We start from the raw sequence: 24,678 nt of genomic DNA, 5'->3' as shown, positions 1-24,678 counted from the left end.
TCTGATCCTGAGTGTTCTTTTGTATTTTGTGTGCGTGATTTGTTGAATGCTATCAACATCATACTGAGAGGAAGACAGGGTACCTTAAAAACGGGTATTTGATATTCTAAAAGATCTGTGTTTTCCTTTATAGTAGTTTTATTGAATTTTCTATAGTATCGAAGGAGTGTTTTGTTTCCTAATATCGTTGTATCAGCTTTTGCTGGCTTTATTTTATATTTGTGCCATGATTTGAGTTGTCTAATAATAGGGTCAAAATTTTGGTATTTTTGTAATAATTGTAGTGTAATTTTCTCTGTTGGTGGTAAAAAAATATTTTCGACTTCTATTTTTGATAGCGGAATGGTGTCAAGTGGGTCGTGAAGGTTAAAAACTTGATTTATTGTGGATTTTAAATCAGTTGTCGGCGGTGCTGATAAATTTATTATAATGTCAGTTGGATTTTCTTTTTCTATTAATGAAAGGGATCTTTTTTGTATGGCTGTTGCTTTATTGTCTTTTGTTGAGTATTGTTTTTTATCCAATGTGAATATGGAATTGGTTTAATTGTGGATGTACCTAATAAATCGACTTCGTAGTGATTATTTTGACAATCTAATCAAAGTGGAAAATGTTGCAAATTGTTTTTTGTGATTGTTCTATATCGGTTTTTACTGCGTATTTACATTCTAGTCGTGGTGTTGTTTCGTTTTTCGCGAGATTAAATTTAATATTTTGTGGTATTTCAATTGTAGTTTTTCGTTTGAATAATTCAGGTGGTGTATTTCTACTTAGTGTATCTGGTAATGCAAGGTTTTTTCCTGCTGTCCAAACTATATGTAAGTTTGGGAATTTCCTTAAAATTAATTGAAAACTGTAAACTCGATGGCTTGGATTCGATTTTTGTGTAAAAAGAATATGATTGGTTTGTGATCCGTAAAAAGAACTGTTGAATGTTTTGATCCAAGTATCAGAAAATCATATTCTGTAAGTGTGTATATTATAGCTGTGCCTTCTCTCATAAGGGAAGAGAGTCGTATTTCGGCTTGTGTTTATAAGCGAGAATTTGCTGATATAAGATTCATCTTATTTGTTCCACTGTGTGATTGTAGTAATGCTGCGCCGATGCCAAAATTCGAAGCATCGCACATTGCATAGAATGGTTGATTTGGATCTGGGATTGTATTTGATATTTGTTCTGTTAGCAATTTTTTAATTTCGATAAATCGTGTTTGATGATCAGTGGTCCATTCAAAGTTGTTTTACTGTCTAAGGATGTTATAGAAAGGTCTTAAGTATAATTGCATTTTATTTACATATTTACTGAGGAAAGTTATCATTCCAAAGAAATCTTGGATTTTCTTTTTATTTGTGGGTGGTTGAAGTTTTTGAATTGCGTCTATACGTGTTTTTAATAGAGTTATAGAGTTTCTTTCAATAATGTATCCAAGAAACTTTGCGCGTGTTAGAAAAAAATGTGATTTATCTGGGGCTGCTTTTATATTTTCATTTTTGAGAATTTGATGATACTGTTCTAAAATTATAAACAATTCGTCTTTAGTTTATGATTGCATGAAAACATCTTCTAAGTACGTGATCGCACTTTTCCTGAGTATTAGTGGTCTAAAAATTTTACTCATAAAAGCTGAAAAAGCTGCTGGTCCTATGGATATACCATACAATAATCCGTTGAGTTCGTATTGTTGATTTCCAATAACGAATGGTGTTAATCGTCGTGATTGTTCATCTAATGGCATTTGATTATATGCACTATTCATAACTGCGGTTTTGAAATATTTACCGTTTATTTTTGTAAGAATTATTTGAATAGGTTCTATGTGCCAATTAAATTTAGCTCGTCAATTAGGGAATTGAGATATCTAGCGTCTAGAACAATTTTTAGTGATTCTCCTTGTGCTAGGATGATACCTGGGTTGATAAAGGTGTTGCCTTTTAGTTGTTTTTCTTTATTTACTGGAGATATAATTTCATATTGTTCTAAAATGTCAAGTAGTCTACTTACTTTATCGTGTAAGTGTGTTGGTACTTTGCTTGCTCTTTGCTTTTTGAAAGTTGCGTCAGGTTTTAAAGCTAAATGTAGTGGTGAACTAATTTTTCCGACATCGAATTTTAATGTTGCATAAACTGTTGGATATTTTAATAACAATTTGGCTAATTTGTCGATTTCGTTTTGTGTTATTTGAGAATGTTGAAAATTAAACATTGTCAGGTATTTTTGTTGTTCTTCTGTAAAATGTGATTTTTTAAATGTTGGTTTAAAATATGGTGTATTTGTGAAATAATCTGTGTTTCTTTTTTCATTGCTTATTATATTGTTTATTGATAATTCTTCATCGTGAATTGTTGATTGACATATGTCTAGTAATTGTAGTATATTATTGACACGATATGCTACTTTGTTTGTGGGTAAAGTTGTGGCATTTGCTTCACAGTATCCTATGAGTCCTAGAGGTAATATTATCTGGTATGGTGAATTGTTATACACGTGTAACGAAATAATATCGGAGTTTGAATGTTTCATGTATTTTATAGATGAGGTTATTATATGAAAAAATTTATGGATAGGTTTAAGTTCAAGATCTGACATATAGAGATGTTGCTTTTTATTTTGGGTTTTATCGTATTGGTCAACTTGTTTAATTGAAAAGTTACATACATTTCCTGATAGTGGTTTCAGATATTTTCGTTGCTGATTGTATTCAGGGTAAAATTTAGAGAAAAATGGTGGTTGTTGGTTTAATCTTTGAAAGAATGCTAAGGATGTATTTTTAATTCTTGTGTACTTGTCATTTATATGAAATTTACTATTTAAAATATTTTTTGTGGGGATATACTTAGTTATAAATGGTATGCCAATGATATTGTGTTTTATATCTGTTTTGTAGAATGTTTGTTTAAATGGTTTGTTTAAGATTTTGTCTTGTTCCACTGTTCTCGTGGGAACCAGGAAAAATTAGATTTTTCCAAATTTATTAATGTTGAGCCCTGTGCTGTTGCTAATTTGCTGGCTGTCTTAATAGGTATTAGGGTTGGGTGTAGTGTTTTAATTTCATTCCAAGTGGGAATATTAATTATATTTGATTCTGCTCCTGAGTCGTTTAAAAATCTATTTCAAGATCTGGTGGTTGAAATTCTTTACTTTTTGGACTTTCTAAGAGAAATGGAATTGTCCAAATTTTTTCTCTTGGTTGTTCTTTTTGTATATTTTGATATATGTGGTTTGTACTTGAGCTCTGTACTGCGTCTTTTTCGGGTTCAATTACAGTGTTAATTCTATTTACTTCTTGTTCAACTGGTACATTATTACTAATAAGTGTAGTGTAGTAATTTTGAAGAAGTTCCAATTGATTTTCGTATATGTGTGAAGGGAAAGGTTGTTCATATATAATAGGTTCGTAATCATTTTCGGTTGTGATCATATTTACTAAGATAGTATTATTTGTATCACTTTCGCTGTCTGTTGATTCACAATTAATGTGGTTTAATTGTAATTCTGTATTTTCTGTAACATCGATACCAGGGGGGTCTGGTTTGTTTCTTCAGTTGTTTGTACCTGATTAAATTGTCTTTGATGTTTCGGTGTATTGCTTCTATATTTGTATTGGGAATCGGAGTAGCGATAATTATTCATTATTCCTATGAGGAGATTCAGAATAATTCTTTTGCTGATTGTTATAGTTTGGATTTCTATTTTGTGAATTATTTCGTGATCTATTATGGTAGTTATTGTTATTCGTTCGTTGATCATTGGATCTGTTGTATGAATTGTTTCTTGATCTATTGTTTTGGTAACGTTGATTTCGATTATTGGAATAGCTTCTATTTCTATTGTTTGTATAGTTTCTGTTTCTATTGTATGATGAATTTCGTGATCTATCGTTTGAATAGTGTCTATTCCTAGAATTTGAATGGGAACTGGTATCAAAAAATTCTGATCTGTTTGAATTTGATCGTGAATAGTTATTTCTATACTGATTGTTTTGACTATTTGATCGACTATATCTATTTTGTGAGAAATTTCGTGAACTCCTTTGTTCTGGTGATCTACCTCTATAACTAGAATTATAGGGTGATTGGTTTCTTGAGTAATTTGAACTGTTTGGAAGTGGTTTACCAGAGCTGTTGTTACTATGTATGTTTTTGTTTGGTGAAATTTGGTCTTTTTTCATGTATTGATAGATTGATTTATTTGGTTCTTTTTATTTTTGTGGTTTGTTTTAGTTATCTTGTTGTTTTTGTCTACATTTGGCAATACTGTATCCATATCGTCGGCAATAATTACACCATTTTTTGAAAGATGGTTTACCTTTGAAGTTTGGGTTTTTCTCATATATTTTTAAAGTTTCAGTGATTTTTTCAGTTAGATCTTCATCTGAATCTTGTATGTTGTTTATATGTGTAGTATTTGTTTCGATTCTATTGACGTATTGTAGTTTAAAGTTTTCTGTTTCTTCCAGTTTCATTGTAATTTCTGCTTGTTCTAGTTTATCAACTAGTTTTCTGAAATTTAAATCTGGTTCTCGAATTGAGGAAGGATGTGATGCTTTCTTTTTAATAGCTATTTTCCTTAATTGGGGTGTTAGAGTCATCATTAAAATTTCTGTCATTTTCGTGTTTTTATAATCATGGGTGTTAAGTGAGTATGTTTTTCGAACTAGTGTTTCGATTCGTACTGCCAATTGTTTAATTGTTTCGTTTGGTAGTCTGCAAATTTCATTACATAAAACTCTCTGATGTTGTTTATTTCTTTCAGAGTCAAACATTTTTGAAAATTCTTGTGTGAATCTTTTCCAATCTGTTTTTATATCTATTGGTAAAACTGAAAACCATTTTGAGCTGCGCCATCAAGTGTTGTTTGTATTAACGCTGTGCGTCTATGTATCCAATTTTGGTGAAATGGCGTATTAATTGGTTCAGGTCCTATAATTAAAATTAAATTTGCTGTGACTGCATTTAAATAATCTTCTACAGAGTATTCAGGGTCTGTACCTGTAAATACCATCAATGGTTTATTTGATGTTATTCAGGATCCACCCATTAGGTATGGATTCATTGTCATTTGTAGTGATTCTGCGGCATTTGGCATTTGTGAAAAATTTCTAAGTTGATTTTGTGTTATTTCGTGTTGTTGTAAATAATATGGTAGTGGTATTTCATTTTGGATAACTTATTTGGGTACACTTAAGAAAGCGATTTTAGAGATCCGATTAATGGTCACCAGAACACAAAATCTGTACAATTTATCTGTTCAATTACTTAAAAATTGCTGTTTCATTTCGTTGTTCTTACATATTATCGTAGCTGATTTACATCTTTTTAATTGAATTTCGTGTTTTTTTCGAAGAATTGGGATATCTTGCAAACTCGGGTTCACTGCCAGTGGTGGTGAGAGTCTCAACGCTTCAGTTTTCTCATTTTATCAAACAAAATTAATCAATTGTTCTTTATAATCCGAACATGCCAGCAAAACCAATCACTCGTAATAACACCAACACAGAAGAAAACGAAATTGTTGAAAAGTCTGTACCATGCTCTACTAAAAATTGCCCTGTGAAAACTAAAGTTTTCTTACCAAGCGATTTTAAATTCTCCAAAAACTTTATCGGTGGTTTCTGTGCAGCTGCAAGACGACCGGAGCCAGCTTCAACCAGATCGTATGCTAACACACTAATCAACACAATGAGAAATGAAAAATTATCAAGAGCTTTTTAAGTGAGCGAAGTGAGAAACGAACAAAGTGGCAGCAATCCAAAAACCACAACTTCATTATGAAAAAACTCGGCGCCTCGCGATGTTGAAAATAACAAAATTCTTGTGAAAGTATTTTGATTGAGCTTCAAACCGAAGTTGAAAGCGACAAAATAGAACTGAAAAGTGTTTGAAAATTCACGAGGACTCAAAGCGTCAACTTCTACTAGTGAAATTTAAGACCGAATTAGTACGAAAAAAAATAGCTCAAAACCTGCTTAATTCTGCAAAATATAGAGAAGTCTATATAATACTTGATCTCACATCAACCGAGAAAGCGAATCAATTTTTTATTACGAACTCAAAAGCGATAAAAAGAAAACTGAAATCCCAGAAAACAATTTCAAAATCAAGGGAGATAAAGAGATTGAGATATCGTCTTGACTACAATATATTGTCTCTGGCAGAGATGTAAAAAAATATATTTAAATATATTTTTTCAAAAAAATAAATATATTTATATTTTTGAGGATAAAAATAAATATAAGAATATATTTAAATGTTTCCTGACGGGGAGAAAAAATTCTGAACAATCATGAATTGATGATTTCATTAACAGTGAAAGCGTTCCAAAGTGTTTTATTAAGGAACAAAAATATTTGTCCTTCAAAGTTGATAGGGAGAATTCTTTTTCGATAATCTCCGAGGACCAGACCAGCTCTGCTGAACAACCGCTCCGGCAGGTTTGAAGTAGCTGGAATCCAATCCAGGTTCACATTTTTTTTGCTTTTTTTTGGCTTTTATTAAACTTTCAGCATAGTCGCTGCAGTTTTCTTCATTTTCACTCGCTTCAATTATTGGCCGAGTTATGTTGGAAACCTGCTTTGCAATTCAAACAATAATTGTTACGAAAAATAAATATATTTTATTTTTTGAACTGGAAAATAAATTATTTAAATGTATTTATTGTCAATATATTTAAATACAATATATTTTTTTACATCCCTGGTCTCTGGATTAGATTCTCATTTAACCGACTTCGTAATTTCTTTTTATCTGTTAAATTGACGAAGTTTCGTTTCAAGTAAAAAAAGATTGAAAATTCTAGATGCGATACGCGTACAAAACCCTACAATTGAAACATGCAGTTTATCTGAAACATGGCTTGATTCGTCTATTAGTAACTCTCCCTTTTTTGAGCCATTGTTACACTTGTGTCTATCGCATCGACTTTGCTTTTGGTCATCATGGATGCATTTTAATTGCATTTTAGGATAAATTTCTAACCCACAGCGAGATTATTGAATTTTTTAATTAAAAATCATCTACTGTACAGCTTTTTATATTCCTCCTCGTGGTTCATCTTTTTACATCCAATCTTCCCAAGTTGAGCTCTCAGTTCGTAATTTTGTAACTCAGATAAGCACAAACTCTGATTTACCTTTTTACGGATCTATACAAATTTTACTCATGGGAGATTTTAACAAGCCTTCAATTTGCAGGGGTACTGCCATCAGTCGTCACTCAGACGAGCAAACCTTTTACTGAATGAATCTCTTTTAAATCGCTCGCAATCCGACTTATAAACAAGGGAACATTCTCGATCTGGTCTTTGTTACTAATGCTGATAACTGAGATTATTTTGTTTTGAATGAAGAGCTTTCAGACCATTATCATGTACTATCTTATCAAGACATCCGCTCTACAACAGAATCCGGAAAAAAAATTTTTAGCACCAATTCAAATAATAGGCAGACATATCGTCAGTCGCTACAACTCAACCGAAGTTTTTTGCAACTTACTTATGACAAAATAGCAATTTTTCTTCTTTATGGTATTCAAGTGCCTTGACTGCACTCAGCTGCTCAATTAGCACAAAAGGAAGGAAAATATTAAATCACTCCTTTTACTATTGCTCGTTAGCTGTTCATCATTTAAATATGCTCGATAGTCCTAGACTTCGCGCCACAGATTTGAATCGAATCGATCGACTAGAAGATGAAACAAAGTGTCTTTTTGAACTAAACCAGACAGTTCTTTTTCCCCGCTCTCGCAGTTTCAGAACGAATAAAGCTTTTTCTTTACTCAAATCTTTAAATGCTAGAAAATCTCTTCCTTCAGTTATATTTTGAAACTTAGTCAAAATTGGAACAGACTATGAGAAAACCGAACAATTCAAAGACTTCTTCGAAAAAGAATTCTTCCAACTCTATGCCTATCTCTTATCAGCTTATTGAAAAAGATCTGCGATTTTTTCACGGCGATGAATATCGGTATAAAATGTATATCATTTAGCATTTTTTTCTCCGTTTAAACCTATACACGCAGTCTCCGCACTGCATCGAGCCTTCAATTGAATCGGACACAATCTCAGAAAGGACAATCATATCCTTTCTTTTCGGATAGAGTTGTTTGCCGTTTCAACAATTTTTTGGAAATCTCCAATGTCATTTTGAATGCACCCTAAAACAACTACGAAAGTAAAATACGATCGGCTCTTCTTCCGCGAACAACAACATGTTATGACCCTATGAAAGACTGCAGCTGGTCTTTAAAATGCAGATGCCGTGCTTGCATTGTTTGAACAAAAATTCCCTACCAGTTTTAATTTTAATGTCCCTAAAGTTTCAATTTCATTGACGTCCTTGTTTGATATCTTTACTATTTCTACTTCCACTGCTACTACGCGTGTGGAATGCTCACACACAACAAAACTGTTCCAAATTGATTTGAGGCAAGGTACTTGGTCTTATTATTTCAATGCACGAATCAAATTTTAACAGCTAAGAACTGATATTGTCAGCGTGATATTCATTTCTTCTCGATATTTCATTGATCAAAAGTAAGCTACTTGCTACCAGTTAATGGACAGTCGAAAAATTTAAGACTTTGCCCTGATACGAGCAGTATTGTTGTATTACCTAGAAGATATCATTACTTCAAAATTCAAATAACGTCTACGATCAATTTGAAGAACAAAGGGATTTTGAATACTGCAAATTTTGACTACTGAATTCGGTTTTATTATTACCTCTCATTTGCTTCTGCTTCAAGTTTTGCTTCTGCTTCAAGGGGTAGTAGAAAAATTCAATGCTTTGCTCTGATATACGAGCAAAATTGTTTAGCTTACACTTCTCGTTCCGAGTTTTGAAGACAATGACGGAGTATTTGTTCTCGGGATGATTTTTTCCCAGACGAAATGCGAAATTTTAACAAGAAACTTTCTGCACTCAAATTTGAAAAAAAATTCAACTGTGATCAATTTTTGTATAGTTATGGGGTTTTAAAGATGGCCATATTGGAACAACAAAATTTGAGGTGGTTTTTGTTCAGTGATTTTCTTCTTTCTAACTCAGCGTTTTTGATAAAGAAGTTTTTACCTTCTGTCGCTCTCATCCACTTTGTCATAATTTGACTGTCATATTGAATGAGGTGAGTTTTGTTTAAGCTGATTTTATCGAACACTAATGCAGGTTACCGCTAAGTTCGACAACAGTCTGTGATTCTTTAACTCCAATTGCGTTTCGAAGTGACCGACATGAAAAGTCTGTCTTTGTGTATGTTCCCTTTATTTATATTATGATCACAAAGAAGTAGCCAATCTTTTGCAAATGTGCATACATCACTACCATTCACAAGAAGGAATCAAAAATTTTGTTTGAAAATTACCGTCTTTGTTGCCAAGATTTTCTCTCATTCTTGAAAAAAACTCCATTTCTAGTTATTCAAAGATTCAACACAGGATTAATTCAAGTCAACATGTCTTCCGCAAAGAGCGTTCAAGTGGTTGTTGGTTTTTTCTCAACAAACTATTCCAATGCCTAGATCGCGCTGAAAAAGTCGTACAGTGTATCTCGTTTTTAGCAAAGCCTTCGACTCAAAAGAGCATTCCGTTCATTTTGAGAAACTGATAACTTTTGGTTTTGACAAAGATTAGATTGATTTATTATCAACCTATTTGGATTATCGCCACAAACGAGTGAAAATTGATGGAACTCTTTCTAAATTTTGCCAGTGACTAGTCGCGTACCTCAAAGAAGCGTATTTGGGCCGTTATTAGTCCTAAATTTTATCGATGACATGCTTGACCTACCCTTACTATACAGCTGTTACTGTTATACTGATAATACAAAAACTAATAGCTCAAGTAGATTATTTAGATGCTCTGAAATTGTGGTCCAGGGATTATCAGCTATTTTTCAATTTCGTCAAATGCTGTTATCTTCATATCAATAGCTCACACGATTTAAACTTGTTTCTTGATAACGCTGATATTGTAAAGCAGAGCTCTGTAGCGGATCTTGGAATCCAAATACATTCAAACTTGAACTGGAAGGAAAATATCTGAGCCAAAATACTTAAAGCGCAGCGAATAATCAACTATATTCGACATACTATTCCCCAAAACGTGCCATTAGAAGTGAAGTTCAATTTATTCAAAAGGTGCGCCTTTTGAATAGTTCTTTACGATTTCCCCGCCTTGTTTCAAAATCTTTTCTCTTTGCGAAAGCTGGGGCAGCTCAATTAGCAGGGTCTTATGTGGTCTTTCAATCTTTTACCTTGCAAAAAGCTTGTAATTAAATTCAATTCTATGTCCGTCTCTTATCAGCTTATTGAAGAGATCTGCAATTTTTTTTACCGCGATCAACATCGGTATAAAATGTGTACCATTTAACAATTTTTTCTCTGTTAAAACCTAAGCACGCAGTCTTCGCAGTGGATCGAATTTCCAATTGAACTGGAGAAACTCTCAGAAAGGACAATCATACCCTTCCTTTTCCGATAGAATTGTTTTCTGTTTCAACGACTTTTATAAAATCTCCAGCATCAACCTGAATGCACACTCAAACAACTACGAAAATGAAATACGATCGGCTCTTCTTTAGCGAACACCAACATGTTATGATCGTATGAGAACCTGCAGCTGGTCTTTAAAATGGAGATGTCGTGCTTGCACTGTTTGAACAAAAATTTAATATCAGTTTTAATTTTAATGTCCTTAAAGTTTCAATTTCATTGAAGTCTTAGTTTGATATCTTTACTATTTCTACTTCCACTACTACTACGCGTGGTGAATGCTCACCCACAACAAAGCTGTTCTAAATTGATTTGAGGCAAGGTACTTGGTCTTATTAATTCAATGCACGAATCAAATTTTTACAGCTAAGAAATGATATTGTCAGCGTGATATTTATTTTTTCTCGATATTTCATGGATCAAAAATAAAATATTTGCTACCAGTTAATGGGCAGTCGAAATAATTAAGACTTTGACCTGATACGAGCAGTATTGTTGTATTACCTAGAAGATATCATTACTATGTTTCAAAATTCGAATAACGTCTACGATCAATTTGAAGAATAAAGGGATTTTTAATATTGCTAAATTTGACTACTGAATTCGATTTTATTATTACCTCCCATTTGGCAACCCAACTTTTTGTGCATTTTATCGACTCATTTTTGGTTTAGGGTGGTTTTTCATTCAGTCAGTTGATTAAATTTAACTGAATAAATTTTTACAGCATCTGAAAAATACTGTTGCGATCATTAAGATCAAGTTTCAAAGGATTTTCCAACTGTGATGAATTTTGTTATTTTGTGGGGCTTTGAACTTTTTTGAATACTTTTCAAACTTTTTATAGTTTTTTAATTACTCTTTTTTAATATTTTTTTCACCATTTTTTCGAGCATTTTATCGGCTTTTTTAAGGAAAAAATTTTTCTTCGGCTTCAAGGGGTAGTAAAAGAATTCAAAACTTTGCTCTGATATTCGAGCAATATTGTTTAGATTACACTTATTGTTCCGAGTTTCGAATGCTCTGATATTCGAGCAATATTGTTTAGATTACACTTATTGTTCCGAGTTTCGAAGACAATGACGGAGTATTTGTTCTCGTGATGGTTTTTGTTCAGACAAAATTCGAAATTTCAACAAACTTTCTGAACTCAAAATTAAAACGATTTTTCACCTGTGATCAATTTTTGTATAGTTATGGCCATATAGGGTTTTAAATATGGCCAATTTGAAACAACTAAATTTGGGGTGGTTTTTGCTCAGTGATTTTTCTTCTTTCTAGCTCAGCGTTTTTGATAAAGAAGTTTTTATACCATCTGAAAAATATTGCTGTCCCGTGCTCAGAAGTAAAAAAAAACACCTGCAATCAATTTTTATAAAACTCTAGGGGTTTGGTTAAGGTATTTTGGCCAATTTGTGATAGTTAGGCTCAATACTTTTGTGACATTTAAAACTTACTATACGCAAAATCTATGATTTTGTACGTAACACAGCGTATGGGACGATTAATTAAAAAAAAAAACACAATTTTTCATTTTTCTAAAAAAAATTTAATGTTTCTTAAATCGAACACTTCTCCATAGGACTTAAAGACAGTCAAAACATTCAACGCTTTGCCCTGATATGAGCACTGTTGTCTAAATTTGGCTTCGTTCAAACTCGTTATTGAAGAAAAAATCATACATTTATCGAAATCCACAACCAGCAATTAGTAGATCAATAAATTCTAAGTAGCCTTCATTGGAAGTATTCTGTAAGAGTTACACAGTGTATGAGACTTCCTTGCATTCACGTTTCTCTAAAAATGCGTAGTGTAGCCGGTGGTTTATTCCGTCTCAGACAAAACTAAACTTTTTTGAAATTGAAAATTGGGGTGGGGGGGGGGGGGAGGGGAAACTTTTAAATAATGACTCGGGAAAATTATCAGTTCGAATTTCTATCAAAAACAAACTATTAATTTTATTTTATTTTTTTTAGTTCAAAAACTGGGATACGTAACAAAAGTATCAAAACACGGATCAAGAATAACAAAAACTGATTATATTCAGTTTTTTTATTCTTGATCCGTGTTTTAATAGTTTATCTACAAATAATCGCAGTTTTTGACTTCGCTATCTTTATAAAAACGTTAAAATCCATTCAAAACTTGGAACCCTCAACTTGCTCGTAAGTATTCAACTTAATTAAGGAAACAAAAAATAATTAGATGCTCTACATTTAATAAAATTAGATTCCGTCGAACTTAACCCAACACGAAAAAAAATAGGCAATTCAAAAATCAGCAATCGAAAATCTGAAAACATTAAGCGTTAAATCCACTCATTTATGCGCTGTGTAGAGAATTTTTATTGTGTCAAAATTTTAGCGCATTCGATGCTTCAGTCACAAACAAACCCACTTGTGAAAACAACTACCCATGCAATTTACAGTAATTAAATGGGAACTTAAAACAATTAGTGATTTTTTTTTGCAAATGCAAGGAATGTTCCGATCACACTTTCTAATTACGCCAATTTGAAAGGAAAAATGGGAAAAGTTCCAATAATTTTTTTTATAGTTTTTTTTACAATCCTAGTGGGCCCAATTATATAGTACTCCTAATATTTGGTTATTATATTTGGCTGAAATACCGTTAAAAAAAATAAAACGATAGAATAAGATACGATTTGCCGCACCATTTGCCGCACTCGGTAGTGTATTAATTACAAATTGGTCTGAAAAACAGAAAAACTATCCAAGTTTTCTCAAAACAGACTTTTAAATTTTTGCCGGAACCCAAATCACGGCCACCAGCAGATTTTCAATATGATCCCTCAAAATTAACATCCAGTGAGATTTTTCAAGGCAGTCCAAACAAAATTGGGTGAAAGCAAACAATAGCGAATCTAAAGTTCCTTCTGACCACTTTCAGGGACAAGGTCTGGTTTGCTGGAGATAGTTAAGTTTGCTAAGGTGTCATCATTTGAAACTTTTCATCGCAGAGTGTTTTGGAAATTTTCATCGCAGCTCGAATTACAATTGAAAACCAATTTTAGCACCCTACATCACTCAAAGCTACTGTTGTGATCGTTAAGATCAAGTTTCGAAGGATTTTCCAACTGTGATCAATTTTGTTATTTTGTGGGGCTTTGAACTTTTTGGAAAACTTTTTTGAATTTTTTCGAACTTTTTATAGGTTTTTATATACTCTTTTTGAATACTTTTTTTTCCATTTTTTCGAGCATTTTATCGGTTTTTTATTTGGTAAAAATTTTTTCTTCGGCTTCAAGGGGTAGTAGAAGAATTCAATACTTTGCTCTGATATTCGAGCAATATTGTTTAGCTTACACTTATCGTTCCGAGTTTCGAAGACAATGGAGTATTTGTTCTCGGGATGGTTTTTGTCCAGAAAAAATTCGAAATTTTAACAAGAAACTTTCTGAGCTCAAAATTAAAACGATTTTTCACCTGTGATCAATTTTTGTATAGTTATGGCCATACAGGGTTTTAAATATGGCCAATTTGGAACAACTAAATTTGGGGTGGTTTTTGTTCAGTGATTTTTCTTCTTTCTAACTCAGCGTTTTTGATAAAGAAGTTTTTATACCATCTGAAAAATATTGCTGTCCCGTGCTCAGAAGTAAAAAAAACACCAGCGATCAATTTTCACAAAACTCTAGGGGCTTGGTTAAGGTCATTTTGGCCAATTTGTGATAGTTAGGCTCAATACTTCTGTGACATTTAAAACTTACTATACGCAAAATCTATGATTTTGTACGTAACACAACGTATGGGACGATTAATTTAAAAAAAAAACATTTTTTCAATTTTTTTTACAAAAAGTTTCATGTTTTTTAAATCGAACACTTCGAAAACGTTTTTAGTTGTTGCTCCAGAATCTTCCGAAAACGTTCTCCAATTTTGTTCCAAAATGTTCTTCTGTAATGTTTGTAAATGTTCTCAGAACATTCCAAGATACATTCCTAAAACGTTCCTGAAACGTATAGAGATCCTGCTAGAGAATATTTTAATTAAGAATGTTTTTGAAATGTTAATTCAGAAAGATATTTCCGTTAGGGTTAGAAATACGTTCCAAAAACGTTCTCAATGTAGAAAAACGAAAGTATACCACAGACCCGGAACGATTGAGGGGTTGAAATATTGAGGGGTTGAAAAGTGTTCCAAAGTTGTTCTTAGAACGTTTAGCAAACGTTCCGATGAAATTCCCAGAACGTCGAAAAAGTTCCCCGGATGCCGCACTACACATGGAACGTTCCTGGAACATTCTGGAACGTTCCACACAATTTCCATATCTGGCAGCAGTCGGAAAGCCGAATGACCGTTCCATTTTGTTCCAATCAGGGTTTGAAAACTGTTCCACGAGTGTTCCAGGAACGTTCCGGAACGTTCCAACTGCCGAGCTTAAAAGTTTGAACAAACGACATAAATACTCGGCGTTCCGACTTCTCAAAATGATTTGGAACGTTCTGGAACATTCTTGCAACACTTATGGAACACCCAATTGTTTACTGGGATTAAGGGAACAAAAAATGATTAGATGCTCTACATTTAATAAAATTAGATTTCGTCGAACTTAACCTAACACGAAAAAAAATAAGGCAATTCAAAAATCAGCTATCGAAAATCTGAAAACATTAAGCTTTAAAACCACTCATTTATGCGCTGTGCAGAGAATTTTGATTGTGTCAAAATTTTAGTGCATTCATTGCTTCAGTCAAAAATAAACCCACTTGTGAAAACAACTACCCATGCAAATTACAGTAATTAAATGGGAACTTAAAACAATTAGTGTTTTTTTTTTTGCAAATGCAAAGAATATTCCGATCACACTTTCTAATTACGCCAATTTGAAAGGAAAAATGGGAAAAGTTCCCATAATTTTTTTATAGTTTTTTTACAATCCTAGTGGGCCCAATTATATAGTACTCCTCATATTTGGTTATTATATTTGGCTGAAATACCGTTGAAAAAAAAACAAAACGATAGAATTAGATACGATTTGCCGCACCATTTGCCGCACTAGGTAGTGTATTAATTGCAAACTGGTCTGAAAAACAGAAAAACTATCCAAGTTTTCTCAAAACAGACTTTTAAATTTTTGCCGGAACCCAAATCACGGCCACCAGATTTTCAATATGATCCCCCAAAATTAACATCCAGTGAGATTTTTCAAGGCAGTCCAAAAAAAATTGGGTGAAAGCAAACAATAGCGAATCTAAAGTTCCTTCCGGCCACTTTCAGGGACAAGGTCTGGTTTGCTGAGGATAGTTAGGTTTGCTAAGGTGTCATCATTGGAACTTTTCATCGCAGAGTGTTTTGGAAATTTTCATCACAGCTCGAATTACAATTGAAAACCAATTTTAACACCCTTCATCACTAAAAGCTAGTTTTCTTTCAATTCTGAATCCGATGCAACTCCTGCCATACCGTGTTGTATGAGTAATTACTGCGTCCGTACGGATTGGCAACTACGATGGGAACTCATTAACTCAATGAACAATAAAAAAAATAACTGAAACATTTTCTCTTAAAACGTTGCTCTGAACGTTCAGTGCTCTTCGCATTACGGACTGGCCGTGTTGCTCAAGGTTAGCTGACCTGCAGTACATATTATACAAATAGGTATAAATAAATATATATGTACATCAACTTGGTTATTGCCAATCCGGCCAGATGACAACTTCCCTCTACGACGTATTTCGTCAGCGTTTACACTTAAACAAGCTTCATCAACTTCGAAATTACATACATTACTTGAAAACGTAGATAAATTTGTATTTTCTTCACACCATAATTGCCATTCCCAGCCAACACCAAAGAACAGGTTTGGGCAGATTTTCGACTCTTAATGTCTTCATTTAGATCATCTGGATGGTACTGGCTGGCGTTTCGAAGGGCACAACTGGACGGGCCTTGGATTGACCAGCTCACCGGGAGAGAGACCAACTTGACAAATTGGGGATTTGGTGAGCCGAATTATCAAGTGGACGAATTGTGCACTGCATATAAAAAGCTCAGCTACTTCGGAATTGCCGACACGACATGCAATAAAGACTTGAATGTTCTCTGTTTCATGAAGTAATGAGTAAGACTATTTGTGCAAAATTCCCATTCACAAACCATGTGCATAAAGATGTTATCCAAGTAGAAAAAATATAACGTATGTATGCTAATTGAGCAAGCTCTTTTCTCCTGCCACCTCCTCGTGCAAAACTTCAAATGAAAAAAAATCTTATTAAGTTTGTTTTCATTGGCCAATAGTTTACGTGCTTTTTCACGTTTTTTAAATTTTCATATTTTCGCTTTTCAAAATTCCACTTTTTGGTCGCTATTTACATCGTAAAAATTAGGATTGTAATAAGATATTTATATTCACACCATTGACAGTTTTTCGCTTGGTTCAACAGTAACGCAACAACACGCAACTCGTAACAAAAAAAAACTAACAAATTGCAAAAATAAAGAAAACAAACCGCTCACAAGACCTGAAAACAAAATGAAGACTTAAAAGTTTCGATTTAAGGTCCCTTCACGGCGATAACCTGGTTAAAGTTTTAGTTAAAGACCTTATCTTCTGTTACCATGCTCTCAGCACTTAAGCGCGACTGCGGTGGTGAGTATATTGCGAGTTGTCTTTTGTTGCGAGTAGTAATGATACGTGGTTTTACATCTAGTACGCTAATTCTTAGCCAGTTTCTAATTCACCTTTCAATCGCAGTCGGGCTGATTTCACTAAATAAACCCTTTTACTCTTACTTCACACCAAGTGAACAATATTTCCCAAAATCAATTTCAGAAAGAGATCGCCGAAATTAGAACCTTTTCAGTCAATCAGAATTTGCTATTTGAGTTCAGCATTTTGCATGTCGGAGTCTTAGCGTAAGCTTGCCATTCAGTTTTAGGGGTTAATTTAGGGATTCAAGTGTCCAATTGGTTAATTTGAGGCAGAAGTTGTTCACAAGGGCCAAAACTTAAACTGATCTCATGTATTTATGATTAAAACTAAACTTAACATGTATTTATGATTACTAAACAAATTATGATAGTATCGTCCTCGGTGGAATTAATGTCAAAAACACCCGAACCACCCAACTGCATCCCAAACGCGGTTTGAAAAATAATGATATTCCATCACTATCCATCAACTGTTCTATCCATCAAACGATTTATTCAATGATTTAAAACTTTTGCGCTGAAAATGCACATGGAGCTCTTTTCACCTTGCCCCACCTCACATAAATATGAAGTTTATGCTGCAAAGAACCATTTTACACGGTTGAACAAAATACGAGAATGTTTGTCATAGTGTCCGAATTTTTTTAAAAAAATTGGCATGCAGACTAATTAGCCTATGACAAATATTCTGGTATTTTGTTCAACCATGTAAAATTCGGACACTCTGTACCAGGGGCGGATCTAGGATTTTCTTGAGGGGGTGGGGGAGGGCTTTTCTTGAGGAGTAGTATTTTCTCTCCTAAAGCACTTAATTTTTGAAAAAAACAGGTAAAAAAGCCATTGTTGCAAAAAGCCATCAGGTCAGGCCATTTTTGGAAAATTTTGACAAAAACATCGCGTTTTTTGGCGCGCGATCCCCCTCAAAGTTAGTATATATTGGCGCCCAGGGCGTCTATAGAAAAATTTTAGGGTCGGCCGGCCAAAAATGGATTTCTTAACAAGTACCAAAGGGGGACCCTTTGGGTCGAATCCCTGAGGGGGGGCGTCCGCCCCCCCCCCCCTAAATCCGCCCCTTTTATGTACAAAACACTGCTTTAAAAAATTTGGTGTGGGAAGAGGAAAATGAACCGCATTTAGTATTGAAATCCACCATTTACAACACACCGGGGGGGGGGGGAGAGGGGTAACAGATCCCATTCGATTTTTGGATAGTGATGACAGCGTAGCTCAATCAAAAGATGTGATTTTAATATGTATTCAATAGCCGACTTAATTGAAGATTTAAATTTTTGGCTGACTAGTTTGATCCCTAGACGTCTTAGTCAACAATTTAACTATGTGTAAAACTAGTTTGTTCCCTAGACGTCTTAGTCAACAATTTTACTATTGGTAAATTTATTGTAACGAGAGCGTGCGCCGCAGAAAATTTCTTAAAATTTTGATCAACATTCGCCAAAAAGGCACTTTTGGTACAATTTCTGATACACATACCAGCTGCGGCGGACGTTTTGGCGAAATAGGGTCTTTTTAAAGGTTGCATTTGAGATCTAGCATTTCAATTGAATTGGCCAAAAAGAAATTTTTCCGAACTTTCATGTGTGTATTGTTCATAGTGTGTTCCTGAAAAAATGCTCTTGTATGTTTTTGAAATCCGGCTTGCTTTGACAAATTCTGACAACGGAATTTTGTTTTAATTGATTTGTAAAGTAGTTTAGTGGAAATATTGCAATTTCTATTCATTAAAACAGCGCTGGAAAATGTATGCTAAAATATGAATGTATGAAACATATTTACATTAACAATGATAATGAAAGCTGACCGCAAAAAATCTGAACTCCATTTTATTTCAAATTTATCTGAAGCCTTTGACATAACTTGGTATAACCTGAATAATTCTGAATTTAATTAAACATTGTGCATTACTTTACTTTTAATTATATAGCTAATCATGTACAATTCGTTGTCCGATTTCTATAAGATTATCGTTAGTTTTAACGTTCGCTCGCTTCACAGAGGTAATTCTACCACTATAGTGTCCGTGTCTTCTACCGAGTAAAACGAGAGTGTTTTCAAGTCGGATTCCAGAGAGTACTCGCTGTCCGGGTGTTGGTGAGGTCTGTAAGACAGCTCCATGGGATGAGAAGCCGCCACTTTAAGCAACCGACTAATGAGCAATTTGATTTTACCAACTGTCATTGAGCTCAAAAGCTTGATCTGAGACAGCGTTTTTTCATCTGAAATTTCCCCTTTTGCATTCCTCTTGCGCGATACAATGTGCACTTTCAGTAGCTGAGATTTGATTTTATCATTTGTGTTATTCGTCGGGACAATCCCGTCGCCGATCTTTTTAAACAAGTCAAAGTATGTTGGATGCAACTCCATAAATGACTTGTCAATTTTATCCCTGTCCAAATTTTCAGGTGTGTTTAGGCCGCCAGCTTTTAACCAGTCATCATAATATAATTTAATGTACAAAATGGAGGCGGACTTTCTTTCCTCTTTTAAAATATCTGTCTTGTTGAATAATTGCAGATGCGGCAGTCGTGAAATGATTTCATCCCGAAATCTTTGCACGTTCAAGTCACACAGGGGATTTTCATATAGAAGTAGATTGGATAGCTTCGGCAGAAACGCAAGCCGACTAAAATCTTTCCAATTCTCTATTTTGTTTCCTGCGACAATCAGCATTCGCAGATAAGCAAAACCAATTTGCGACTGTTCGTGTGGTACGTCAATTCTTTTGATTTTGTTGTCCAGCAAATTTATCATCTGTAGATTCGGTAAATGTGCCAACTTTTGGACCTCAGCCCAGTCAGAAAGTTCGCATTGTTGAAGCGCCATCTTTTCCAATTTCTCTAAGCTACCCTTGGGAGGCACCGACAAAGTTGATATTCGGTTTAACGCAAAAGATCCTGTTATTAAGTTCGGAAACAGGTCTGTCAACTTGACGAACTCTTCGAAAGTTAAATTAACAGCATCGCAGTGAAATTTTTGAACTCTTGGAAACTGTTTCAGGCACTTGTAATCTGGAGTTTTGACTCTAAACTGATTGAAGGAAATGTTTATACTTTTCAAGTTATGGAGCCCTGTTAGAATTTGTAATGGCACGTTTATATCTTCTATCAGAGTTTTACTGATGTTTACGTAAGTCACTCGGGGAAAAATTGATGACAAATGGGCGGGACCTCCTTCCAAAAAGGAAACAGGATAAGCGGAGAGATCCAGATCTGTCTGATAGAGGTTCCAGGCTTGATCTTTCGGCACATGGCACTTTCCATCTTTGCTTCTGTTGTAAAACTGGATTTCCTTTCCTCCCATATTGAAGAAATTCACTACGTCCGGACTGTCGTCTATTTTCCCGATTGGCATGTAGCGTATTGAGATCGCTTCCAACACTCCGATTCCTCGCTTCAGGTGTTTCTCCCGGACGAACGAAGCCGACCCAGATGGATCCTGACAGGTGAAGTACGACTTGCCCTTGTAGTCTCCTTTATGTTTTCCCCGCTCTTTTTCGTCCCATTCAATGCCAAACCAAGTTCCGCTTTGATCCTCTAGCTCGCCTATAAATCTGAGGGTGGCGAAATGGCCTCCGACGCTTACCCGATTACCGACGACGAAAGTTTCGCGCATTTCGTCAGCTCTGAAATCGAAATTTCACTAAAAACTTTTCAGAGAAAAAACCAAATCTTTTATTTGCTTACAAGTCTTGTACGCTCATCTCACCAATGATAGAGCAGCACAACAGCAACAAGTTTTCTGGAAAACAGCAGCAAGATTTCTGGAAAACAGCAGCAAGATATCTGGAAAACAGCAACAAGATATCTGGAAAACAGCAGCAAGATATCTGGAAAACAGCAGCAAGATATCTGGAAAAAAGCAACAAAGCAAAAAACGCATATATTATGGTTTCCTCTTGCTTAAAAAACTAGATCCTTGCTAACATAGGGTTGGAAAATGACGAATTCAATTAACAAATGAAGTATCTCATTTTTATCTTTAGTGTGCAACAAGTCAAATATGACACAGAGGCCAGGATATGATTTTGAGATCAGGAGTATCAAGTTCTCACATCTGCTACACGGCCGCTTGTAATTTTACTAACACTAGCCACCAAGAAAGCAGCAAAAATTCGAGCCAAAAAATATAACTATTTCAGTGTTCCCGATTTGAATCTCCGATCTGATGCATAGGAGTGTCACTCACATACTCGAATCTGCCCCACGGTAACTTGAATGCTGAATGTACCTGTTTTAATATTTATAACCATATATTAAACTGATACGGAAATGAGTATTTTCAAAATTTCAAAAAATGGACTTCACGCAAAACCCTAATAATTTCTCTGCTTAAGCAGGAGCTTAGCTGCTTATTTAAAGGAGAAAACTACTATTCGCTGTTTCAATTAAACTCTTCATCTCAGCTTGCTCGGATAGTTTTCGAAAAAAAATTCAAAAAAACGATCAAAAAATCAAAAAAAATTGACTTTTCCTAAAGCCATAAACTTCTCTCTACTAAAAATGGGAATAGCCTCTTATGCACGGAAAATTTCGAAACCTTGAGTTTTAGACTGAACACTTCATATCAGATTTAGCTAGTGGTTCCCAAGTTCATATCGGCTTCTCTACAAAAAATAAGAGGAAACAGATTACGCAGAGGACATCTAAGCACCATGTTAGTTTGAATGAACTAACATAACCAATCGAAGATTAAAAAAGGGTAATGAACGCAATTAAACATTAAAAAACAGACTTTCTTGAAAAAATCTGAACATTCGAACTTCAAAGAAACAAATTGATACCCTTTCAGCTCTTTGAAATTATAGAACAATTTATGATTGGCTCTTTTTTGATAACATGAACCCAACTTGCGAAAACTGGATCAAATGGTAAAGATTTTTTCTGTTCAAACCTTAATCTCCGATTTGGCAGGGTAGTTTTGAGAAAAGTTTTAAAAATTAACCAAATGTCAAAAACTGGGCTCGTTTGAGGCCATAATTTTTTCTATCGAAATAAGGTACAACCGCTTGTGAAGAGTAGATCCCCAGGATTTGTTCTTTTGATTGAAACCTTCATCCTCCATTGGTACCCCTGTTAAAAGAACGGCAGAGTAGTTTCCGAGAAAAATTGATATTTCTGCGAAAAAAGAAAGACAAAAAAAGCTACAAAAAAACAACAAATCCCATACATTTTAAAAATACCTCTTTTCTTAAGCAAGACCTAACACTAGCCAAAAACAAAGCAACAACATATGCTATCATATTGCCCATGCCTAAATAGGCTTAGTTATGATTAAATTGAAACATACCAAAAGTGCCACCAAATGAGCACTTTTATTTGGAACTGAGGTTAGAAAAAAACTCTTCGTAATAATACACTACGCTTCGCTTTAAAAAAACAATATGTGTTTGTTGTGCAATTCACCTAGAAGGTTCTGACCAGATAAAAAATTGCAAATTTGTATTTTTGTGTGTAATTTTGTGGGCTTATTATCTCTCAACCCTATCTGTGTATATTTGCGTTAAGCTGACTTGCGTGAAAAAAAAAGATTGAATCCTAAATTCCTTCCAACATCGTAGTCGGAATAACTAACATCTCGCACTGAAATTTCATGACCAAAAAAATTTAATTATACTCGATTGAAAATGGATTGTCTTCTTTCTTTGTCAAATCAATAAAACCTACTTTGATCGATTATAATCAATTATAATAGTTTATGATCAATTTTTCTTAACCTCAATTTTTCAAAACTTGTCGGTTGCTTATGGCTTTCACACATTGAGTTAGACAAAGTGAGATTTTCTTTAGCTGAGAAAATTTTTATTGTTCCGACCATTGGAAATTCTTCGGGTGTGCTTTAGTTTTTTGTTTTCCACGCAAAATCATGCACCACAAACAATCGTCTGACTGTGTCGTGTGATACATCATAATCAAGCATTTCCAGTCGTGATTCGAACGACAAAATTTCAAAAAAATTCGCACAGTCGAGAAAAACCGGTTTGAAACTTTTAGTTTTGTCTAATTTCGAGCTAATGAAGCAATCGAGTAACGTTCGTTATATGAAACTTAGTCATTTGAGCTGAAGAAACTTGATTTCACTAAAAAAAAACTTTTCAAATGCTATTCAATAGCTTCATCAAAATAGAAACCTTTTTTGTAGTTTTTTTTTAAAATAAAGTTTGCCAGAACATTCTGTATTACTTAGGCAGTAACCGGTTATTCTTAGCTTGTTTTCACTTTCTGTTCACAATTTTTTGTGTAGATATTTTAAGTTTGTTGTTTTTGCTGGCCTTAATTAACCCTTCGTTACGTCCCTTATTTTTGTCCCTCCAGCGTGTGACCACTCGCCATCCACGTTACCCCGGGGTGGGGTTGTGGGCGTGTGCGGTTGGAGAGGTTTGAAAATTGGGGAGGATGTCAAACGTTGGGGGGGGGGGGGGGGGGGGGGTGAACACGGGGATGAATTTGTTAGTTCGGGTTCTGATTATGCAGAACGCTGCAACAAATAGAGTCAAAATTTCCCAGAAAAAGATTTTCACGTGTTTTATGAACAAAAATAACCGATGATATTGAAAATAAGCGATTAAAATAGCCGAAAAATCCATCGTCCTGTTTTATGGGTCAAGAAAATTAATGATTCGGGTTAAGTTTCCGGCCAAAATAATCCATTAAAATCGATCAATTCCCATCAAACTCTAGTGTGGGTTATTTCTTTAAGCAACTTCAGTATGATTTATTTCAAGGAAAGTTTCCGATATTTAAAACAAAACCCAAAAACAATTGGTTTAATTTTTTTTTCTGTAACTGTTTAAATGCATAGTAGCATCACTCCCTATTTTAGCGCCATATCTTGATATCTTTATGAGAAATGAAAACAAGTCAATTTATAAATCTTTTTCAATAGATAATTTTTCAAGCTTTTCAAATAAAACTGATTTAAAAATCATAATAAATGTAAATTAAACTGTACAATAAAATTTAATCTTTCTACAATACGTAAAACAAAAATTACAGAAATAAATTATTTAAATGCATTGTAATTATAATTTGTATAATTTTCAAAAACCAGCACCGCCAGTTAATTTCGATGAATCATTTTTCCTCGATTTTCTTTTGCGCACGCGTGTAGAGCAACACGCCGAAGAATACAAAAACAGCACCTGCGAACGATGTGAACTGCAACTGTGACGAAACAAATATCGCGTCCACGATAAACGATATCGGAATCAAAATGCATGAAACCACAGCGAACCTCTGCGCCGAGATGTTGTCCAGAGACAATTTGAAAAACACTATTGTACCTATACTAACCATTACATGGAACAAAATCTTATCCCAGTCTAATTTGACAAATTCAAGGCTAGATGGAAAATAACCGCTGATGATGTATTGCAATAACCCCGTAACTCCAAACATGAATATAAACTGCGAAGAGGTGATGAAACACGAATTTCGATGAGCGATTTGAAGGAAAACAGAGTTCGCTCCGCCGAAGAACACCGCGGCACAAATTATGAAGTAAC

General features: G+C 34.3%; 2 protein-coding genes across 3 annotated transcripts in view; one reads left to right on the top strand and one right to left on the bottom strand.

Annotated features, from left to right (window-relative positions):
• LOC134857300 (uncharacterized) overlaps positions 1 to 16,735 on the top strand; it is a 32,772-nt gene extending 16,037 nt beyond the window's left edge. Inside the window, exon 3 of the mRNA XM_063873689.1 lies at positions 16,347 to 16,735. Within this exon, the coding sequence (XP_063729759.1) occupies positions 16,347 to 16,566 (220 nt within the window). The 3' untranslated portion in view covers positions 16,567 to 16,735. The remainder of the gene's footprint in view (positions 1 to 16,346) is intronic.
• A 1,930-nt stretch (positions 16,736 to 18,665) lies between these two features.
• Positions 18,666 to 21,021, bottom strand: LOC134857299 (tubulin-specific chaperone E-like). Of its 2 annotated transcripts, none has more exons than XM_063873686.1 (2): positions 20,861 to 21,021; positions 18,666 to 20,799 (listed from the first exon to the last, which is right to left on the bottom strand). In XM_063873686.1, the coding sequence occupies exons 1-2, from the start codon at positions 20,875 to 20,877 to the stop codon at positions 19,167 to 19,169; spliced, it is 1,650 nt and encodes a 549-aa protein (XP_063729756.1). In that variant the 5' UTR covers positions 20,878 to 21,021; the 3' UTR covers positions 18,666 to 19,166. The 2 variants fall into 2 exon arrangements, with proteins under 2 accessions (XP_063729756.1, XP_063729757.1); XM_063873687.1 differs by having other exon boundaries at positions 20,883 to 21,021.
• Between the last annotated feature and the right edge of the window lie 3,657 nt (positions 21,022 to 24,678).

This window comes from Symsagittifera roscoffensis, chromosome 1, assembly GCF_963678635.1.
Source record: "Symsagittifera roscoffensis chromosome 1, txSymRosc1.1, whole genome shotgun sequence".
Classification (NCBI taxonomy): Eukaryota; Metazoa; Xenacoelomorpha; order Acoela; family Convolutidae; genus Symsagittifera; species Symsagittifera roscoffensis.
Note: the sequence above shows the minus strand (reverse complement) of the source record. Positions and strands in the feature narration are given on the sequence as shown.